Source organism: Talpa occidentalis, unplaced genomic scaffold (assembly GCF_014898055.3).
Source record: "Talpa occidentalis isolate TD23 unplaced genomic scaffold, MPIMG_talOcc4v2.1 talOcc4.13, whole genome shotgun sequence".
Taxonomy (NCBI): domain Eukaryota; kingdom Metazoa; phylum Chordata; class Mammalia; order Eulipotyphla; family Talpidae; genus Talpa; species Talpa occidentalis.
Window position 1 is genome coordinate 68,598,743 of NW_023601322.1, and position 15,100 is coordinate 68,613,842.

The 15,100-nt window shown below is 46.8% G+C and overlaps 2 protein-coding genes across 5 annotated transcripts in view; both read left to right on the forward strand.

The window, feature by feature from the left end:
- The window catches only part of DNAJC18 (DnaJ heat shock protein family (Hsp40) member C18), a 31,262-nt gene extending 27,545 nt beyond the window's left edge, over nt 1-3,717 (forward strand). For all 3 annotated transcript variants that reach the window (XM_037509176.2, XM_037509178.2, XM_037509177.2), the window contains one exon: nt 310-3,717. In XM_037509176.2, the coding sequence (XP_037365073.1) occupies nt 310-434 (125 nt within the window). In that variant the 3' untranslated portion in view covers nt 435-3,717. The remainder of the gene's footprint in view (nt 1-309) is intronic.
- Nucleotides 3,718-7,982: 4,265 nt separating this feature from the next.
- On the forward strand, nt 7,983-14,513 carry SPATA24 (spermatogenesis associated 24). Of its 2 annotated transcripts, none has more exons than XM_037509184.1 (6): nt 7,983-8,145; nt 9,312-9,377; nt 9,600-9,730; nt 9,819-9,889; nt 14,145-14,247; nt 14,354-14,513. In XM_037509184.1, exons 1-6 carry the CDS (start codon nt 8,029-8,031, stop codon nt 14,481-14,483), a joined length of 618 nt encoding a protein of 205 aa, XP_037365081.1. In that variant the 5' UTR covers nt 7,983-8,028; the 3' UTR covers nt 14,484-14,513. The 2 variants fall into 2 exon arrangements, with proteins under 2 accessions (XP_037365081.1, XP_054550310.1); XM_054694335.1 differs by lacking the exon at nt 14,354-14,513 and adding an exon at nt 10,713-10,830 and having other exon boundaries at nt 14,145-14,182.
- Nucleotides 14,514-15,100: the final 587 nt, after the last annotated feature.

Sequence of the window (15,100 nt, forward strand, 5' to 3'; positions counted from 1 at the left end):
GTGCAACAGTCTCCTCTTACTGCACACGTGCAGGTTTCCTAAGTCTGGTGCCAAATGTTCTATTGATAAGAACTCAGTCCGGTGCCTTTATAATAGAGCACAGATATTGTAGACTACAGGATCACAGGTGTCTTTTAATCCTCAGAGTCGGGTGTAGCTGTCCAAGATGTTCCTTGAATAAAGGTTTCTTAAATTTAATTGAAAGAAAAAAAACATTAAATGGTAAAAGGAGCTTTGATTCCAGAAATATTGATGTGAAACCAACAGTTGGAGTCTGTTGATGAGCTGGTTCCCTCTTTTATCTTTCAGAGTCCGAGTTGACAAATTTGGCAGGATTATATAGAGATGAACGACTGAAACAGAAAGCAGAGTCGCTGAAACTTGAAAACTGTGAAAAACTTTCCAAACTCATTGACCTACGCAGAGGTGGCTGACAGGATGATAGTCCTTCGCAGGGTCGGGGTTTTGCTACCTGTTACTATTTATGTTCCTAACTCCATTTTATAAAACAAAATTAGGAAATACTGAACATTTTACAATTTGCTAACTTTGGTGGGCAGAGCTGAAGGTGCTTGAGCAAGGAGCCAGCCTTGGCATTACAGAATCCTTCTAAGGGGTTGGCTCCAGGGGCCAGAAGCAGTTCATCTAAATTGAGTCATGGCAGAGTGTTGGATTCAGCCCCCTGCTCCTTGCCTACCCTGCCTCTAGGAATGTAGTTCAGACATCCCCGGTGAATTCCTATTTTTTGTTTCGTACCTCTTCAGTTAAGTCCCAATACTCAGTCATTTCCAGGCTTAGCCAAAGCAGCTTAATATCAGTTGTTTACAGTGCACACCAAGAACTATACCTCTTCCTTCATAAGAGTCACTAGCTCCCCAGGATTCAGCCTTTGGAACATGCTCCTAATCAGCTTTCCATTTTCTGAGGGGAACGTGGAGAAATGTAAACTGTTGTAGTTAATAGTTTTCTATTTGCCTAATCTCTGTTAGAATTACTAGCATCAGCAAACTGCCTGATCGGAGTTTCTTTTATTTCCTTAACCCTTTCTTATAGAGGGTCCAGAAATTAAAAGGTATTGAGTAAAACAGTTGGACAACTCAGCAGCAGGAAGCCGGGGAAGGGAGTTGAAGGTCAATATATGGCTGAGTCTCAGTTTCTCTGTGCAGGTTCTCAGTTCAGCATAGAGCTAGAGAATGTTCTTTCTATCATTTCCCCTTGCAGGATCACATTTAAGCTGAGTCCCTACACCCACAGACGTACATGGCCGGCCAACTGGACTGTTTGCTGAAGCCTAAGAGAGGGGAAAGCCTCTCTTTTCGTGGCTGGGGGTGTTCTGGTGTTGCCCTTGTAGTCACTTTGTTTAATCCAGGGCCCTGCAGTTGCTTTTTCGTTTATTCAGCATTTGAGTGCCTAGTTTGAAGCAGGCACTCTCACATATAGTTTCTTCCTGTAGTCTCCTCACAACTCTGTGAAATAGATGTTATCTGTTTCTCTGCGTGAGAACACCTGCCAGGGAGGACGAGTAGTAGGCCTGGGAAATATAAGTGCTCATGGCAGAGTTAAAGGGTGAGCTTATTATCAAGCTGAAAGTATGAGATCATTCCTATTTCTCAGGTGATTCTAGCCAGGTTGGTAAAGCAGAATCTTTCCTAAGGATGTCACTGTGCACCAGGCCTCTGACCCTGTATCCTGCCGATAGCAGTTCTGCATCCATTCAGGATACCTTCCCCCAGTCTTAAGACCCTCTCTGTATACAAAACGAGATCTGGCAAAGGCAGGCAGCCTTCCCCACTGGTGGCAAGGAAGAGGTGAATTGTTGCCTGGGCTCTGTGCTCAAACCAGAAAACTTCTGGGCCTTCCTGTGGAAAGAAGTTACTAGGATCAAGCTGCCCATGTTGTCTTGAATCTGAGCCTGGAAGAAACAGTTGTTTACTAGTCTACACTCCATGTTTTCTTCGGGATGGGAGAAAAGTTCCTGTTGGGAGGAGTGTACATTCAAACTGATTCCAAAGTAGTTCCCCCTTTCAGATGCATACCCATGATTTAGGCAGTGGTGTCTAGCATGGTTCAAACGTGAGGGCATTCCACAGGGTCAGGAGCTCAGTGGACGGTAAAGGCGGGGTAAAGAGTGGTGGTAGGGAACAAGTGCTCCCTGTGGGGAAGAGGAGCAGTTCCAGAGAAAGCCAGATTTTGCAGCCCAACTAGGTCTTCCCTTCTGGTTTGGCGGGGACCTCCCTAACCCCCACTGAGTGACTGAGGATTCACACTATAAAGTGAGCCAAACAGGCTTGTGGAAAGCTTTCCTATACACACAGAAAAGCTCTCCCATCCCGAATCTCAATACTGCTAGAAAATGGGCCATAATTAAGCTGACTTGACAGGTTAAAAGACCCTCTCTAGTTGCCCATGAATAGTGTAGTCACACATTTTATGGATTTCATGGCAAAGATGAGTTATCTGCAATGACACTAAATAGAGGCGACACTAACTCCATTAAATGTCAGGCCTATTGTCTGTTTTTATAGCACTAATGGTACTGTTTTACTTATTACCTAATAGACCACAGCATTCACATCTGGTTTTCTTCAAGGGAATGGTATTTGCTTTGGGTTGAAGGATAGTTTAATCTATTTGGAACTATCCAGAATACTGTTAAATGATAATTTTCTGGGTTATATTTTAGACAGGTTGTCTGCATGGTGGTAAAATAAGCATTTTCCTCTTGCCTATATCCTTTGGCAATTTTCCTGATCATATATAAACTCTTGGGTAAAGCTGCTTCTTGCTGTCCAAACTTGGTGTGCAGCACCAGGCTGTTTCTGTGAACACGAATGCAGACCGGAGATGTGTTATGGGAGCAGAGCTGAGAAATGGGACTTGAGACTCAAGGAGAAGCTCTGGTTCATTAGAATGAAAGTGCTGTCTGCACTGCACGATCTGCAGTGAGGAGGGAGGGCTAGAAAGCCTTCTCATCACAAAGGACAATGCAACTTAAAACAATCTGTATCCCCAGATGAGTGACCTGGGGTTCATCTGCTGAAACCAGAAAACTTCTGAACTTCCTTGGTCAACGCCAGGCCTCACTGCTTGGGAGAAGTGAAAAGTAAGAAAATGCGACTGCTAGGCTTTCTGTTGGAAACTATTAGAAATGGCAATGAACTCCAAACCCCACTAGAAGATGGAATCCAGCAGCCTGTCCAAGCTTTGTGTTATTCTCATTTTCATCCTCACACTCAGGACTGGCTTTGTGAGGAGGCACTGTTAAGATCCCAGAAGCTTTCTCTTACAACTGGCCACACATGCAAGTTCATTGTCTCTGCATGCACTGTTCCTCACAGGAGCTAGCACTTAATTAGCATTTATTTTTAATTCATTTAAGGTGTAAGCTTAGTGTTCTAATATATTTATTTTTGGAAAGGCCAAGTTACTATATATCTTATTTTTTGAGCCTGCATTACTGAAACCTTGTGCAGTGACCACCAAGTAACTATATACCCATGTGTTAGATACTGATTACATCATTTGCATCACACTCAGTATTTGGAACTAAAGATGTAAATGTTCCGTGACCAGAGCCAGGTTTGACACAGGAGGAATCAGCTCCGGTGGAGTAAGAAGCCAGAAGAATCTGGTCACCTGATCCATTGCATCTGGATTGAGTGTATTTTAACAGAGAAAGAAATTAAACGATTTTATATAAAAAGAATAACTTTGCATTTTTCCTTTGTTCTTTTAGCTATGCTGGGCATCCTTGAGTACTGTATATAACCTGACTTCCATAGAGCTTAAGACTACACAGTTTGTTGGCCTCTGCTCCAACCTTCCCTCATCCATCAGTGAGATTATCATTGATTGGAACAATAGATAGCACCGGTAGATTCGCCAATTTCCATATTTTTTTCCTAACAGATAATAGCAGCTAATGTACAGATCAAAACTATTCAGCATCAGAAAATGAAGTGTTAGCTCAGTTCTTGCCGGCTTTGTTCCCAGTGGCACATACTTAGAAAAGTCTATATGGTTCAGTTGCGTGCTGGGGCGTCTGAAAGTACAACAATATTTCATTTGAAAAGAGGTTGAAATGAGACTGGATTCAGCAAAAATGGAAAGCTTACTGTGTGGCTGGTGGGCTGAGCTTTTGGGATGGGGGTCAGGAAGTGATTGAGACCCAGCACCAAGGTACCTGGAACTCACATCTAATGGGGAACAATGCTAATAAACGATGCTCCCCCGTGGGATGAATGGCAAAGGGTAACCGAGGGAAATCTGGGAGTCTATAACAAAGGGGTTTAGTCCAATATGAAGGATTTGTGAAAGCAGCTCTGAGGAAGACGTACTTGAAATTAGAATCACCCCTCACATACAGTGCAGAATTGTTGCTTGTAGTGGAGATGGAAGCAACTCTCCGAGTGCTCCCACTTCTATGAATGGCACCATCATCCAAGTACAAAAGTCAGAAATCCAAGAAAATGTGTGATAGACAAGGGTGCCTAACACCCATGCCCTTATGAAATCAGTCCCTTTTGTGTTTGGGCTGGACTGTGATCTTTAAACAGCAGAATGTGGCAAAACTAGCAACTTCCATTTTCTGCACCCAGGGCAAGTGAGCTGCTGTGTAAGTGCAGACACTCTGAGATCTCTTTGCTAACCACGTGGAGAAGCCACACAGAAGATAACCAAACAACTCAGCTGGCAGCAAGAGCTGAAAACCGAGACACATAATCCAAGCCAAGCTATTTGTGCTACCCCAGCTGATGGGCCAAGCAGAAATGAGCTGCTGTGTTCAAGCCACAAAATAGTGAGCAACTCATAAAATGGTTGCTGTTTTGACCCAGTACACTTAAGATAGTTTGCAGTAGTTCAGCTCCCCGCCCCCCATATCCTCTCCATCAGTAAGTTTTCAATTTTACCATTTCAATTTACCAATTTTACAATTTTATCACTGTTCCAATCCTCAAATTAGCTCCTTTCTTTTCTCTTCTGACACCGTCTGAACTCCCAAACTACCATCCACTTTCTTTGACAATAACCACTGCAGTGGCCACATCTCCAATCTGTACACCTCATTGCAATCATAGATATCTTTTAAAGCCAAATATATCACGTCACCCTCTTAAAAGATTTCAGTACCTTTCCTTGGCCCCCAGAGAGAAATAAGTCCTTAGCGTAATGCTTAACCAGGCTCTACCACATTTCCAGCCTCTACCTCCGCTTGCCCTTGTACATGTTTTTCTTTTCTGCCATACTAGCCTTTGGCCCCAGGGACTTCTCATATACCATCCCTCTGGAACGACAGATCAGTACCTCCTTTACTAAGCACCCCTTAGCTAAGTACCTGGTAATCTTTTTTTTTTTAATATTTATTTATTTATTTATTTATGCATAGAAGAACTGGGGTGTAGGCCAGAGGTGCAGGGGTTGAGAGGATTCACCAGAGACAGAGTGGGGAGCAGAACAGCCAGATCTACTGAAATACACTGCTGAGGGGAGCAGCAGGTGAGACAGGAGAAGTCTGCTGTGCCATGTGGTTCAGCTCCCCGGCCAGGATCCAACTCAGGTCACTCAGGCTGCAGCCACAATAGTGTGATAGCGCTGAGACTTAACCCCTATGCCACCAGGGAGGCCCAAATACCTGGTTATCTTAACAGGTTTCGGCTCAAACATCACTTCCTCACAGAAGCCTTCTCTGATACTAGACTAAGCTAACTCTCCCTAAATGTTCCATTTTCTGTTACTTTAGATGCTTCCTCTTGAACCCAATCCTTTTCATATCGAAAAGGCCCAGCAGCCCATGGTGAGGAACCAAGATCCTTGGTCCTCAGCTTCAGATGAATTCCAAGCTGACACACCAACTTGCTAGTAATGTAAGCCATCTTGAAAGTGGAACTTCTCCCCTGCCCAATAAACACACATTCACGGTTCATCAGAGCTGATACTAATGGAGCAGAGATGAGATTTGGCCATGGAACCCTGCCCAATTGAAGACTGATGAGCAAAATTTTTATTTTTAAGCTGTAAATTTGGGGTGGTCTGTTAAATAGCACTGGGTAATTGAAAATCAACCAGAATAATGACCCTGTGCAGAAAGGCAGCCCTCCCTGGGGCACAATCACAGAGCTGTTTGTGATATGTCATCCTGAGCCTTGCTGAGGCCTGTTTGGCCAGGAACCTCTAATGCTTGTTGACATACAGAGTGGAACCCATCAGTGGCAGTCCCCAACGAGGGTGACCTTCCCTCATGTCCACGAAGCCTAGACTTAAATTCAGGGTTCTCTCTCAATCATAACCTTCACTCTCACAATTTGCTGCCATCATATTTGCCCTACATGAGGAGGTCACTCTGTTATGGCTGGTTGAGGTAAATGTTAAATGGCAAGGGACAGTAAGCTGTACCTCACAAAGAATCTAGAGAAGAACACAGTTCATGGTAAAGAATCAGGGATCGCTGCCCCAGAGTAATGTTTGGCTTTGTCAAGGGTAATTCAGGTGAACATTCACATCTGACAGACAAAGTTCTGAGAGGGCTGTGTGCTAAGGCATACCACCTACGTGAGCACATTCTAGGCCCACCCTGTCCGGCACAGTGGACATGAGCCACCTGTGGCTATTTATTAAATTTTAATTGAAAAAAATTTTAATCTGAAAAGCAATTCTTCAGTCATGTGAGCCACATTTCAAGTGCTGAATAGACACATGTGGCTAGCGTTTGTCATACTGGACAGCAGAAAAATAGAACATTTCCAGCACAGATGTTCCTTTGGACTGTATTGCTCTAGATCCTTGAAGACTGGGCAGCAGAAATGACCTGACCCTTAAAGACATGGAAACAGACACAAGATAAAACAAGAACTACCACTGGGACATCCACAGAAATGGTCAACATCTAAATAGGGGCCTGTTTGGGGGAACAGCCTGAGTGACTTACCTGAACTTTCAGCTTCCAACTTCCACAATACCGATAACATTTTCCCCAAACTCCTGTGTAATACAGTCATTTCCTGATTAGGGGTATCACTTTTCATCTTTGGCATCCATCATATTCCTCAAAAATGCTGCACAGCATCATGGTAAAGAACACAGACTCCACAATCAAAATGCCCAAGTCAAAACTGTTCCAAGGGCTTACTAGTTTCCCTAACTTTAGGCAAGTCATTAATTCTTATAGAACTTGCCTTTCATTATCTGTAAAATGGGATATTAGAATCTATTCACAAGTTTATTATGAAATAATACTGATAGACTTAATGGTTCCACAAAATAGTGACCACTAGATAAATTTTAGTTGATGTCCCCCGAGCCTAATCTTATTTGGGTTTCAGGAAAAGGGCCCTCTCAATGGAGAATTGGTGAAGCTCTGCAGACTCCTCTGCCTCCATTTTTAGAAGTCTTCTTCACGTTCCACATCAGTTCTCCTAAATGCGTCAGACTCTTCGGGGGCCCCCTCCAGCACCTTAACTTGGTAACGCATGGCTGCAGTACCGGAGTCTGAGGACTCCATCTGGGGTGACACCACTCTCCTCTCTCTTCGAGCTTTCTTTCAATGCTTCAGCTCAGGCCCTCTAAGTACCAAGTGTGTCCACAGGAAGAAGAGGGATCTTAGGAGGCCCGAATGCCGTGCTGTGAGGAAAATTTGGCCACTGAGGTGGGACAAAAGGGACGTGAAGCTAAAGCAGCAGGGGTTGCCTTAGCTTCCTGGCTCGCTGTTTCACTGGGAGAAAGCAGAGGGCCGGTAAATGGGTGTTGCCTGTTCACCTTGCATTAAAGGAAGTACAGGCCGGGCCCAGTCTGCTCCTCAGGGCGGCGTGAAAAACAAATGATAAAAGCGCAAATTCCCTATGAACTCTTACGAATAGTAAAGGTTCCCGCGCCCCAAGCGGCTCCTTTAAGAGGTGGGCCCCACCTGTGCTAACAAAGGAAGTCCCCGCCCACGGTTGCCATGGTGCTCTGTGAGGTCGCCTTCTCATTGGTGGGTGACGGTGGTGAGGCGCCCAGCGGCAGCCATTTCCAACGAGCTGGCGGGGGCGAAAGATGGCGACGCCCCTCGGGTGGTCGCAAGGGGGGTCAGGCTCGGTCTGTCTCGCCTTTGATCAACTGCGGGACGTGATTGAGTCTCAGGAGGAACTGATCCACCAGCTGAGGAATGTGGTACGCAGTCCGGAGAGCTGGGCGAGGCAGGAGTGGACGAACTAAATGGCGGGGGGCGGGGCCAGCCCCTGTCCGGATGCCGAGGGCGTGCTGAGAGCGCTTTGCCAACTGCGTCATCAGGAGGAGGCGGGGCCGGGAGCTGTTCTGGCTGCCAGGGGTGGAGCCGAAAAGGGGCGCGGTCTTCATGAATATATATATATAGAGCAGGGAATTTTAATCAAAATCAAGCACTGTTCTCCACTCTTTTGCCTGTTTATGCAGAGCCTGGTAGATATTCATTTAGTCACTGAGCCTCAGTTTCCCCCTCAGTTTCTGATTGGAATTGATTTCCCAAGGGGCTCGTATGCAGCTGGAGAAACTATTATCACACTTTTCACTATGGACATTTCCCCGTGTCTAATGTAGCTCCTTGCTGTATACAGTAAGCACAGGTTTGGCCCTTGCACACCCTAACTTAAGGGCTTCCCATCCCTTTTATGTCCCTTTGATTTTGCTTTCTCAATCAAACCCCAGTTCTTGGGTGCAAAGCATTGGGACCACCGTTTTCTGGAAAGGCTTTGTAAAATCCTGACCAACTGAATGGCTTTTCTGTTCTTGTTTTCTGGTGGGATAAGAAGATTGGGATAAATTTCCTTTCCAAAATAAAACTGACTTTACATCTGTATCTCGTGGTGTAACTATCTTAAGCAGCTCTAGGAGCTTAATTACCTTCAATTCCCTGAAGGTACCCAGCTCCATGCCTTTGCAGCCAGCCTTTGCATGTGTGTTCCCAGACTTTGCTGAGAAACTTTTCTTTTTCTTCCCTTCTCTTTAGACCCATTCTTATCTAGCAGTAAGCTCTCCCGAGGCAGTTCTGACCCCTCCCCAAGTTGGGAAAGGGTCTTCTTCTGGGCACCACAGCCCTGTGTGCTTCTCCATCCTAGCACACACTGTGTTAGAAATGCCAGTCATGGCCTCTCTCCTCCTTGAGACTGGATGTCCCTTAAGGGCAGGACCTAGAACTGAGCCTCAGTGAATCGTGTGAAATTGAATTCTCCCTTCCCAGAGCCCCAGTCTTGTCGTAGGTGCCCTGGGAACCATCCCATTATCCATCCTTGCTCTTGGTCCCTAGAGGGCACTCCTCCCACCCTAGCCCCAGGCCCTCCCTGAGCCAGGCTCTATTGCAGATGGTTCTCCAGGATGAAAATTTTGTCAGTAAAGAAGAGTTCCAGGAAGTGGAGAAAAAGCTGGAGGTAAGTAATGGCCTCTGCAGCAGGCTCCTAATCTTCCCCCATTTCCCAGGATCTTTGGTTGGGCAAAGTCTTTGAGTACTGCCCTCTGAGAGCCTCTAACTGCAGTAGTGTGTACAGAATCTTATATCCTGGCTTCTACAGTCCCCTCTGGGAAAGGACACTGGTTAAGGGTGTCTAGGACACCTAGGGTGGCTTGGAGTAATGAGACCACTGCTTCTGTAGGAAGAGAAAGCTGCCCACACCAAGACCAAGACTCTCCTGGCCAAGGAAGAGGAGAAGTTGCAGTTTGCCCTCGGAGAGGTAGAGGTACTATCTAAACAGCTGGAGACAGAGAAGCTGGCCTTTGAAAAAGCGTGAGTGGGCCTTGATAGGGGGGTGAAGAGGTGGGGGGGTCTCATCTGCCTGTCAGCCTTGCTACCCTTTCTTATCTTCCACACCCAGGCTCTCCAGTGTTAAGAGCAGAGCCCTGCAGGAGTCCAGCAAGAAGGACCAGCTCATCACCAAGTGCAATGGTAGGCGGGAGGCCCGCACACCCTCCCATGCTTGCTTACATGGGCTCCACCCTAACAGCCCAGTGCCTGTGTCCAAGACAGGGTATCACCCCAACTTCTGTTCCCGGCTGAGGATTCAGGCAGGCCCAAGCGGGCCACACCTTCGCAAATGCCTTCAGGGACCAGGCAGGTCACGGAAATGAGGGAAGCAGTTGGTGTACAATATTCTTCATGGCCATAAAGGAACGGGCTCGCTCCCATTTTTCTTGAAACCTGACCTTCTTAGTCCACCTTTTATTTTCCCCACTCTTGGTGGGTGTTAGAAATAGTATACTTTACTCGCAACTGTTACAAGAGGAACATCAGAGCAAGGCATCCCTATTTGGGAGCTGACTCTTAGTCTCAGGATTGGGGATCCATAGAGAGGGGTAGGCACTGTGGTGATATGGAAAGTCATGCTCCCTCTCAGGGGCTTAGTGCCTCTACTGTGGGGAGGGGGGCCAAGTATTGTCAGAGTTTAAAAAGAAACTGGGAAGCAGGTTTTAACATAAGCTTTTCTGACTTCAGTAGTAACAGCTGATTTAGACTTTTTAAGAGTAATGTAGGGGCCAAGTAAAATATGTCTGTGGGCCATTTGTCTTTAACTCTGCTCTTTGCAGATGCCTGTGGCCAATTGTTAGCCCACGTGTTGCTGTGACTTGTGAGGCACTCTCAGTCAGCTACGCTGTGTCCCTAGACTACAGGAACCCCTTTCATTTTCCCCAAATGCTAAACTCCCCTTACCTAGTCTAAAAGTATTTATAGATATGAATTCTACATGCAGTATCTGTTTCATGCACTACAGCAGATTTTGAGGAAGTCAGAGCCCAACGCCAAAAGAGGTTCAGGGTCCCTCCTGATAGAGACCCCACTTGGAACCTTGAGCACCACCTACCTACCAAACCAGCCCTCTCTCTCCCCTGGTGAGCACTCTCATTGGTAAGATACCAGCAGGCTGCCACCTTGATCTGGCCAGGTAGGCTGACAGACCTTTGTGGTATTTGACTAGGTGCCCCTCTTGGGACCATCTAGGACCCAACAGGCAGGCAGTGCCTCCATAATCAAGGCCACTGGTCCCCTAGACCCATCTCACTGGACATACCCCTGCTTCCCTAAAAGGAATGTAGGGTTCTTTCCTGGTGGTGTCAGAGACATCCTTTCTCTAGAACATCATCTAGAGATCTGCCAAGGCCACATAGTTCTGTATCTGCTTGTGGAAGGTATATGTGGGACATGGGGATGGATTCTGGCTGCCTCCTTCCAGATTGTCCAGAACCCCTCCAGTGGGCACAGGCCTCCAGCTGTTAATCAGATGACATGAGCCTCCCCTGGCCTGTGCCTCCCCACCTCCTTTAGTGTGATTTCAGTTTGGTTTTTATACTTACAGAGTTCCTTATTCTTCCAAAGGGGTTTTCTAAGCATTCTTTCATTGGATGCCATTTACATTAAAATTTATTTCTTATTTATTTTGAAAGATGTACATAGGTTTCTGTTTTTTCCCAAAAGAACTTCACAAGCAAGCAATCTGGATTAACTGAATGACCCGGGGAAGGAGGTTCAGTTGTCCTGGTTCTATGACCCACTGAGCTCACGTTTTCATTATCTCCCTTCTTTTCCAACTTTTTTTTTTTTTTAAGATTTATTTTTATTTATTTATGCAAGCACTGGGTACAGTCAGAAGCGCGGGAGGGTGAGAGAATTCACCAGAGCCAGAGCGGGGAGCAGAGCAGGCAGAAGGACCGAAGTACACTGCTGAGGGGAGCAGCGGGCGGCAGGAGAGGTCTGCGCGCCATGTGGGACCCTCCTCCGGTGGCCGGGGAGCAGCCGGGGATCCAACCGGCGCTGCAGAAGCTGCGGGCAGCTTTGCAACCCAGCGCTTAACCGCTGAGCCACCCGGGAGGCCCCAACTTTTTTTTGTTTTTGTGGGACCCTCGCCAGTGGCCAGGGAATGAACCAGGGAACAAACCAGTGCTGCAGAGGCCGCAGGCAGACTCACAGCCCAGCACTCAACCGCTGCGCCACCAGGGGAGGCACTCTTTTCCAACTTTTTTTTTTTTTTTAGATTTATTTATTTATTTATACAAGCACTGGGTACAGTCAGAATCACGGAAGGGTGAGAGAATTCACCAGAGCCAGAGCGGGGAGCAGAGCAGGCAGAAGGACCGAAGTACACTGCTGAGGGCAGCAGTGAGCAGCAGGAGAGGTCTGTGCGCCATGTGGGACCCTCCTCCCATGGCCGGGGAGCAGCCGGGGATCAAACCGGTGCTGCAGAGGCTGCGGGCAGCTTCGCAACCCAGCGCTCAACCGCTGCGCCACCAGGGAGGCCCTCTTTTCCAATTTTTTACCAGATATTTTCTTCTGAAATCTTAAGTGCTTTTTCAGAGCTTATGTTCCTTAACCTTTGCCTGAAAAGGCAGTGGAATTTCCTGTGAGGTTCAGAATTTTCCAGGGCTCCCTACAGGATTATTTATGTAAATGAAGCATTCTGAGATCCCTACAGCCTATTTGGATTTTGACCCAACACACACAAATCCTTGCGCATAGTGAAGCACTTAATTTGGAGGTAAGCTTTGCTGCTTACCATCTAACTGGGTCATTCCCACCCCACTGTGGAACAGGAACTACTGTCTCTGTCATCTGTAAGATTAGAAATGTCTTAAAAGGAAGACAGCTGTCCCAAAATGGTACTACTGTCTCATCAATATTAACTTTTTTAAAGATTTATTTATTTAAGATTTATTTATTTTACAAGAACTGGGGTATAGGCCAGAGGCACCAGGGGGTGAGAGGATTCACCAGAGACAGAGTGGGGAGCAGAACAGGCAGATTGAAATACACTGCTGAGGAAAGCAGCGGACTAGACAGCAGAGGTCTGCTAAAGCTGATGTAAAGTTTTTATTTATTTATGCATACAGAACTGGGGTGTGGGCTGGAGGTGCTAGGGGTGAGAGGATTCACCAGAAACAGAATGGGGGGCAGAACACGTGGATCCACTGAAAAATATTGCTGAGGGGAGCAGCAGGTGAGACAGGAGAGGTCTGCTGCGCCATGTGGGTCAGCTCCCTGGCCAGGGATCCTAACTCATGCTGCATTAACTGGTGATAACTTGATAGAACTGAGACTTTAACCCTTGCAACACCAGGGAAGCCCTTTAAAAGTGCCTTGTTCATCTTATTTTGTTATCTAATTGGTTCCTGAGTCTTAACTCTTCTTCCAGGAACTGCCTCCATGAGGGCAGGGATCATCTTTTTCTCTGAAGCTCTAGCACAGGACTGAGCAGCCTGGCCTGCTGGCCCTCTGTAGGTCTGATTGGTTTGAGGTCATTGAATGAGGTGATGTTTCTGAGTCCTAAATCCTCAGGGGATGATGTTCTGTTCATTCCACAAATAAATTTATTACGTACCTACTATGTGCCAGATACTGTTGCAGGCCTTAGGATTAAATCTGAAAATAAAAACCAAAGTCCTTGTTCCTGTGGACCTTACATCTTAGTAGGGGAGAAGACAAATGAGTAAAATACATAGATAAATATAAATGGTAAGAAGAAAAATAAAGCAAGAAAAAGTGAGAGGCAGTATTGGGAAAACTTGTACTTACAGACTAGAAAGATCTCACCAGAGGGTCTCTAAAGATTTACAGGAGTGGGGTCTCCGTGCTGGCACAAGGGGTTAAGCACAGCACTGAAGCTATCCACAGCCTCTGCATGAGTTCCATCCCAGCTGGCCAGGGAGCTACCCACATGGTGCAGCAGACCTCTCCTGTCTCGGCCGCTGCTCCTCTCAGCAGTGTATTTCAGTCAGTCTGCCTGTTCTGCTCCCCACTCTGTCTCTGGTGAATCCTCTTACCCCCCACACCTCTGGTCTGTACACCAGTTCTTGTATGCATAAATAAATCTTTAAAAAAAAAAAAAAGATTTACAGGAGTTAAGAGGAGTCGTCTGTGGACAACGCTACCCATCTCTCTCCAAGGGCCTTCCCCTCTCTTCATGTGGGTCACCTAGTCCAGAATAGAGCTGTGAAGTCACTGGCACATCATTAGACATTGTGTCATACCCTTTTCCCCACCCCTACCAAGACTCTGTAATAAACTCTCATACTAAAGTACTAGTAACTACTCATGGACAACCCCTCGGTGGGGGGAGCCAAGTTCTGAAAAGACACACAAGGAAATGTCTTATCTCAGGAAGGAGCCCAGGGGATGGGAGCCACCCCCTCCTCCCTACCTCTCTCCCCCACAGAAATTGAGTCCCACATAATAAAGCAAGAAGATATACTTAATGGCAAAGAGAATGAGATTAAGGAGTTGCAGCAAATTATCAGCCAGCAGAAACAAATCTTCAGGTGAGGGGTCGGGCCAGGCTGGGGGTTGTTGATGGAAGTGGGGAGCCAGAACTCTGGTCCCTGTCCTGGGCTGTGCCCAGCCCATGCCCAGCCGGCTCCATTGCAGGAATCACATGTCTGACTACCAGATCCAGAAGCAGCAGGAGAACTACATGGCTCAGGTGCTGGACCAGAAGCATAAGAAAGTCTCCGGGACCCGTCAGGCCCAGGGCCATCAGCGTCGCAGGGAAAAATAAAATTGTCACCTTTCCATTCTTCCGCTGTAATGCCTGTCTGCTGTGGGGATTCCTGTTCTTACCCTCCCTGTGCCTGTGCTCCCTCCTCAGGCCTCACTGGTGGTCTGACACTCCCCCCCCCCCCAGGAAGGGGTAGGGGAAGAGTACAAGGGACTCTGCTTCCTGCCTCCTTGGCCTTGGTGACCTGAGAATCAAGTTACTGGAGACTGGGTGGGGGACAGGTCTTGGACCACCACCTGCCAGGCCATCTCTAGGTTTAGAGGCGAATGCTACTCAAACTCCTGGCCCCTGCAACTTCACTGCCTCCCTTGGCTACTAGTGGGATCTATGTGTTACAAGGTTGTAGTCTAGTGAAGGAACTGGGTCTTTGTTGTCTGTCCTTCCTCACTCTTGGTATTTAATTCTTCCCTATATAAACAGCCCTGGTTACCCTAGTAACACCCCACCCACTCCCAGGGCCCTGGTAAATTTAACTCTCCCAACAGAGGAGTGGTGTGTGTGTGGGGGTGGGGTGTGTGTGTGTGTGTGTGTGTGTGTCCTGAGCAGAGACTTAAAGACAAGCTCTTCCAGGACCACAATGAATTTGGGAACACAGTTTCCATCACATTCAAGAATGT